Source organism: Crocuta crocuta, unplaced genomic scaffold (assembly GCF_008692635.1).
Source record: "Crocuta crocuta isolate KB4526 unplaced genomic scaffold, BGI_CrCroc_1.0 scaffold636, whole genome shotgun sequence".
Lineage (NCBI taxonomy): Eukaryota > Metazoa > Chordata > Mammalia > Carnivora > Hyaenidae > Crocuta > Crocuta crocuta.
In genome coordinates this window covers 259580-266788 of record NW_027530380.1, presented here as the reverse complement: position 1 = coordinate 266788, position 7209 = coordinate 259580, and the positions used below count along the sequence as shown (strand labels likewise).

At 54.2% G+C, this 7209-nt stretch overlaps 1 protein-coding gene across 1 annotated transcript in view; it reads right to left on the bottom strand.

Annotated features, from left to right (window-relative positions):
* Positions 1-930: 930 nt before the first annotated feature.
* Positions 931-7209, bottom strand: part of SHANK2 (SH3 and multiple ankyrin repeat domains 2) — a gene marked incomplete at its 5' end in the record, with an annotated part of 263327 nt that continues 257048 nt past the window's right edge. Inside the window, 1 exon segment of the mRNA XM_077766560.1 lies at positions 931-6506. Within this exon segment, the coding sequence (XP_077622686.1) occupies positions 5936-6506 (571 nt within the window).

Sequence of the window (7209 nt, the reverse complement as noted above, 5' to 3'; positions counted from 1 at the left end):
CGCCCGCCGTTTCCCTGATCCCCGCCTCCTACGGGGCCCGGGGCCTGGCTGCCCATCGGTCTGGCCTGGTGGCCGTGGCAGGTGCTGTGGCACATGCCTTTGACTCTGGACCCGTGCACACTTCCAGCGGAGGCGGGGGCTGCACGTGGAATGGGGACCCCTAAGAAACCCTACCGTGTCTCCCAGACCACTCTCAGATGATTGGCTACATTTGTGGCCGGAAATGCAGAAGTTTGGATCGCTAGTGGGGTTTGGCCTGGTAAACGGCGGCACCAGTGAGAGTCTCCTGCAAGAAACAGGCACACCCCATGCATGTAGGTCCTTGCTCCCTCCAGACACGTGCTGGATAGAGTGCCCGGAGGTGTGGTGAGGGACACAGCTCGTGCCGCGTCCCCGCCTCTGGGCCAGCTCAGCCGTCGCCCAGTTGCACTTGGCCCTGTGGGTGGAGCAGTGGCTCCTGGCGCGCTCCCTGCGCCCGGACAACTCCTAGGATGACGCCGGCTGCTCACGTGACCTGCAGCACATGGAGCGTGGTGGCGTCAGGCCAGATGTGGTGTATTTCCTGTCTTTTTTTTTTTTTTTACAAGAGAAATGGACTGCGTGCTGCCGCTTCTTTCACTTGTAAACATGGGAAAGAGTTCTGTGATGAGTGGCCTCTGTCACTAAACACAAACATTTTGTTAAATTTTTCACAAAGTGTGCCAACAGTCAACACGGCTGACTTCGGTAAGTCAATGAGGGCGGCAGGTGGGGCCCCAGGACGCCTGCCCGTGCGCCCTCTCGCCCACGGGGCCTCTCAGACATGCTCCGTGTGAAGTCCACGGAAACAGCGGAAGTCCTAGAGCAGAGAGCACTTTCAATGGAAAATTAACTGATAACACAATCTTATTTCAATTTTCTTTTTATTTTTTACTTTAAACGACTGTGTACATGGCACAGCCTTTGGATGAAGGCTCCAGAACCACGTCCAGGTCTCCTCAACATTTCATTTCTCGGATCGGTTTTACTTTACGTTGTGCATTGATACGGGCTTCTCAGTTCAGAAAACAAGGCACTATGACTATTGTATCAGCTACATTAATACAGTGAAGATAGATTTATCCTTTCGTTAAATATACAGCATTTGAATACAATATGGTTTTTATGCAGATCAGGTTCAAAACACCCAAGGCACACACTTGATTTTTTTCTTTTTTTTTTTCATTTCTGTATTTATTTGAAGGCTCATATTAAAGTTTCAGAATTGCTATAAACAGAGAGTTCCAGAGTAGAAGCAGTGGACAGTTCTTGCTGTCATCTTAAACACAAAACGGTAAAGACTGTGGAATGGAGAAACACAGTACAGGAACAGTAAAGAAAGAAAGTCACTGATACAGCGCAGCTTGGAAACTGAAGTGGTCAGGTCTGCTGGAGGCCGAGGGCTGGGAAATTCCCCGCGTCCCCCCGGAACACGGCTGCCCCGGAGCGGCTGGGACTGTGCTCCCCCGGGCGCCGCAGGGCGTCCACCCACCCGGCGTGTACATGGAGAGCGACAGGTACAGAAAAGCACTCCAGTGCCCTGCTTATTAATGTGACTCAAAGTACGAGGGCAAGAAAAACTCTTCAGATTTTTTCCCCTTAAGAGAAACTGGTAACATTTACCTACAGGAGGTCTGGAGGAAACCACTGCAGGTGACGGGGGGAGGGGGGTGGTTAAGGTCTGGGAGAGGCCACTGGACAGCGAGGCAGGAGGCCTAGGGGAGGGTAACCTACGAGAGATTTGAGGATTAGAATTTTTCATGAACATGAAGACACAGTGGCCACTGTTCAAATGGAGAATATGCCAGGATAGTAGAAACTGTCCAAGAACTAAAGACATCAGGTTTTCACTGATGAAGCCAAAGAAGAGGTTCAGTATTTAAAACCTACTTCCCTACAGACACAGGGACGGTCCCTGTCTCCCCGGCTCAGCTCTTTGCCAAAAGACCCGAATCCTCTTACCCTGAGCCTGGAGGCCCACCAGCTCACCAAAGCATGGCTGGCTGCACGATATAGAGAGAGGCCGCCCCGTGCTGCGGCCCCAGGGCCTGGTGGGAGGAAGACTAGCAGGTGGGGGCGGCGGGGTCTGTGCTCCAAGGAGAGCTGCCTGCGACGCTGGCTCCCCCTCAGCACCACCCCCACTTCCGTCCCAAACCAGAGGACGGTCAGGCCTCGGCCGGGCTCTCACCGAGCCTGCGGACATGCACGCCGACATGCCCTCGGCTCTGCGGGGAGAGCGCTTGGGGAAGCCGAGCCAAGGCGGGTGAGCTCAGCGGAAGGAAGGTTCTTGCTCTTTGACGAAACCTAGTGCCTGGTCAGTTTCCTGGAGGTAAAGTGGCGGTGTTGTCCTGCCTACGTGAGGGGACAGGCTGGCAGCTGCGTCCGCTCAGACAGCTTACCCTGTGTGCAATCAGAGCCACAACCTTAGTGCAATCGCATGTTTATTTCTCTTACAGTCGTTTTGGTCGCCATACAAGAGATTGAAGGATTAGGAGGAAGTGCAAATTACAGGAGCTCGGTTTTTGTTTCGTTTTTTTTTTCTTTTTTCAAAATAAAGTTTAAAAGGAATAAAAGCACAAAAGTAACAGCAACACAGAGAATGCGAACACAAGTTACACAAACTGTAGTGTGAAACAGTAGTTTCTAAAAAACAAAACAACAAAAAAAAACTTGTTAATGGGAAAAACCCGTGTTTGTGGCCCACACACGAAGTCACTGCCAGGTCACCTGGGCGATGCTTGCTTGTTCGGTAACTCGGGAATAAAAAAAAAAAATCACCATTTTACTAACTGAAGTGCCACGAATAACCCACTTGTGATGTGCAGAGTTCAGCAAATCAACAGTCACACTGAGTCATTTTCTAGTTTATGAGTCAACTTAAAATGTGCACAGACACCCTGGAGAAGGTGTCTTGGCAGGTGTACATAATTTACATCGTGAGAGATTTTGGTTTTGTGTACACAATGTCACAGAGACTAGGCATGTAAATGCAGTTTATTTAAATTACAGTAGGTAACAAAAGTTGATCTGAAAACCCGGAATAGTATTAACATGATCCTTAGAATGAGCAGTTTGACGTTTGTCCCACCACGGAAGAGGGCATGGAATAGGGCCTGGTCCTAACATGTCCAAGGAGGGCGGGGACGGGGGGAGAACAGTGGGCGGCAATTTCAGTGAGGAACTATTGCTTTCTGGAGCAAAACCATTGACTAGGGCTAGAGACAGACTCGGCAACACGGGTTACTCTGGAGGCCAATAGGTTCTGCGGGTCCTGTGACTTTTCTATAACGAGACAAGGCAGAAATTAAAGACTGCTCAGCTCTTTTTTCTCTTGCAGTCTGCTTGCTTCTGGTTAGGTGCCCGTGGCTTGAAGTCTGAGAAAGGGAGTGGCAGCCGGCCCTCACCGGCTGGCCGCTGAGATCAGCAAATCTAAAGCCACCAGGTGGCAACCTCGAGGCGCCTTTCCCTCACTCTCATCTCGCTCTGGCGTGTCCCTGACATTGGCCGCAGAGGTGATGCCAGCAGTAGGTAGAGGGAGAAGAGCCCCGGTGAAGTGGTGTACAGACTGGATTTGCCATCTCACCGAATGGAAGACAGATCATGGCCAAACTATCACCTTTACACTTTCTGAACGAGCAGGCGGCCTCAGCAGGCCACCCACGGCGTCAGGGCGCACCCCACGACGGAGAGACGGAAAGGGCACGGGAGAGAAGCGCCTTCGCTTTCAATTGATATCGAGTCTGGGCGGGGCACGTAGATCCAGATTGACCTGCAGAGGGGTGTGGAGCGGAGGAAGGTCCGAAACTCGGTTTCCAATTCAGGGCCGTGTGGCTGGAAAAACTGTGCATGTGTGTGTGTGTGTGTGTGTGGGGAGTGTACATGTGGGGGTGTGGGGGGGAGTGCGTGCATGTGCGTCTGTAGTGGTGTGTCTGTGTGTGGGTGTTGGGGGGGTGCGTGTGTGTTTTTGGAGAAACCGCTGCTTTGTGAATTGTAACCACTTCGGAAGAAATAATTGTCCTTTGATGACGAAGTTCTAGCAAAGATAGAAAATATAACACAGCTCTGCTGGTTCAGATGCATCCAAATAAGGTTGATTTAAAAAGGTCATACTTTTATAATTCCACAGAAATAGTATTATTAAATCACAAAAGTTTTTTTTTTTTCTGTAACTTTCTAGCACTGAAGTGGCACAAAGGCTGCCTAGTAGACCAGCCACTTTTTTTTCTTAAAATATTGTGCTTATAAACTATCTGTACAACTATTTAAACTTGCAGTAAAGAAAGATTTTAAATTGCTAAATTTTATGTGTTCATTCTAGAGCTGTTCCAGACCTAATCAGACACTTGATTGTGAGCGTAAAGAAAAGAAAGGAAAAAAAAAATTGTGTTTTTATAATTAGAGATGGGCTAGGCTAGTTCTGAAATCATAATAAAAGCCAAAACCTGCTGTTCGAGTTTCTTCCAAGTGTGGGAGAATGTGCCGGAAGCCTGGCTGGATGTCCGGTGACCCCTGTGCAGGTGGTAACCTCCCTTGGAAATCGGAGGTATTGTCACCGGGGAGGGGACTCCAGGGAAGAGGACGGGTGCGACTCAAGAAAGCCTCGCGTGGGGGGCCTGGTGCAGCCCGGGAAACCTCCCTGTCTGTCCTTTCTTCGTGTGTCCACTCGCACATCAGCCTGCAGCCCCCTGCGTGTTCTCGACCCCGGGTCCTGCGTAGACGCCATACCCACCGGGTTCTCGAAAAGCCTGTTGTACCAGTCAGACTGGTGGGGCTCCCAGACACTTGAGAGAAGGCGGGGGAGCCCCCGAGGATCGTCTTCCCTGGCCTCAGAGAGCAGAGGGGTGACCTCGGCAGACACGCTTACCCTTTGCTGGGCTCAGAACAGAGGTCACTGCACCCCCCATCCCCCTCCCAGCCCTGGGGAAGATGCGGTCTCCCCCGTAGCAGCACGTGCCCGCCATTAACGTCATGTCTCAGCCTCGTGGGAAAGCGGACGCTCACCTGCTCTGATCTTTGCAGAATGCGACACACTTTCCATTTTAAAAGCTTGTGAAAGGCCGAGAATCCCCTTCTCACCGTGCCGGAGATGCTCCTGGCGGACAGCTCCCTGCTCTTCCCCTAGGGGGGGACCCAGGCAGCCGCACACGGGCCGGCTCCCAGGGCCCGGCCTCCCCTCCTCCTCGGAATCGTGACTTTGTGCTTTGACTAACTCCATGTGACATCTGTTTGGCCACTTTGGAATTATGCTAATAGATTTGCAGAAATAAAGAAAGAAAGCTAAGCAAAGCTGGGCACGATCCCATCAGACTCCCCACCACGGCCAAGAACTTCCTGGCCAAAGAACCACGGATGCACATCGCAGGAGGAGGTGGGGTAAAGAATCCAAAGGAAAAAACTGATTCTCTACCTTCCGGGCCCGACGAGGGGCACCGGACAGACAGGCCTGGGGTGGCTGACCGCAAGCAAAGTACAGGAAAGAAGGGAGCGAGTGAGCACTGCGTGTCCTCCTGGAGGCCGTGGACTGGGAGGCCGCAGGAGGTATGTGGAGTACACTGGTGTCTGCCTGCAGGAGCCGGGCCCGTGCGGGATCGGCGGGGGCGTCCCGGGACCCGGCAAAGTGAGGTCACCTGCGCGCCGTAAGGCAGGCCGTGACTCTCTCTTCGTGGTGGCAGACCACCCCCACCCCCGGTCTCCCGCTGCGCAGAAAACAGCCCGTGAAGCCCACGTGGAGGGTGGGGGAGCCGCCAGGCTTTCGCTCAGCCACACCCGGACACACTCGGCATTTCTTTGGGTACCAGGAGACAAACCCGTGGCATGGGGTTGGTGCTCACAGACCGTGCTTGGCCGCCCGAATATTTCAGTAGAAGCCCATCTCTACTTATAACAAGAAGTCTGTGAAGGTAAAGAGCAGCCACCCTTATCTGTCCAGCAGCTGTTTCAAAGCCCTTTCTATGTTCATTCTGTGCCCGACCCGAGTCACCCCAAGGTCGATTAGGTCTTCCTTCTGAAGGTTTGGTAGGTGACTGCCATCAATCTCATTGTCCATGAAGGTCTCTTTATGCTCACCCAAGTTGAGACTTTCCAGCCAGTCCGCCACGTCTGGTTTAGTCCACAGGTGGACGGGCTTAGTCGTAAAAGGCTTATTTGAGATTGGCTGTTGCAGTATCGAGGGGGACGGCGACCTGCTGCGTCCCGCTGGGTTCAAGCCAAATAGGTCGCCGGACGGGGGCTGGCCTGGAAGGCTAAAGACCTCTGAGAGCGTGGGGGAAGGGGTGGCAGCGGCGGCAGAGAGCGGAGTGGGCAGCATCTCTTTGCTCATCTCTGTTGGCGAGACCACAGGGCTCGGGGCGCGTCTCGCTCCTGAGGTCCTGCTCTCAAAGTCCGCAGGCCGGCTCTGCAGGGTGATGGGCTGCGAGGTCCCCGGGCGAACGGTGAAGGTGACCGTCGTGCTCCGTGTACCTGAGACGGTGCTCATGACCTCTGGGCTTCTGAAACGGCAACGAGAGAGAAAAGCGTCACAAGCTGGGCTGCGGCGTGGGGCCGGCGGCGGGAGGCACGTGTGGGGCGGGTGCGCTGTCAGTGAGCACACAGCACGCCTTGCCAGGACCAGGGCAGGGAGGAAGGGGCAGGAGACGCCACGGCACACCGAGGCTGCCCACTCCCCTGGCCCCGCGCTGGGGGGGTGGGGGGGGCGGGAGCAGCGAGGGCCTGATGAGGGCGGCCACTGAGGTGCTCTGAAGGGCTCACTTGAGGACCCGAGGTCGGGCCTGAACGAGGTCCTGCCCCTTGGTGAGACATGTCTGTGACAGCACCAGGACGTCACCAGCGGGAGGAAAGGACCCCTTTTACCTCCGTGTGGGCAGGTGGATGGTAGAGCGCCCTCTGGGGGAGACCCTCCCTCTTAACTGCCTGTCGGGCCTTCGCCCTTTCGGCCTGAAAGACAAGTGGCGGAAGGGCCCCTGCAGGCTGGCCCTGTGGCAGTGAGTGGGAAGCCCCACACCTGACCTGGGGACACTTCGGGTTTGAAGAGACCGTCCATGGACCCCAAGAAAAAGGAGCGATCTGCCAAAATGCATCCTGTGCTGACCCGGGACAAGGGGGCGGTGGCCGTTTTGTTGCGGCACGGAGTGGCTCGTTCACGTGGTTGTAGCCCCACGTGAGGCCGGCGTGAGAGGCTCCCTGATGGCGGGT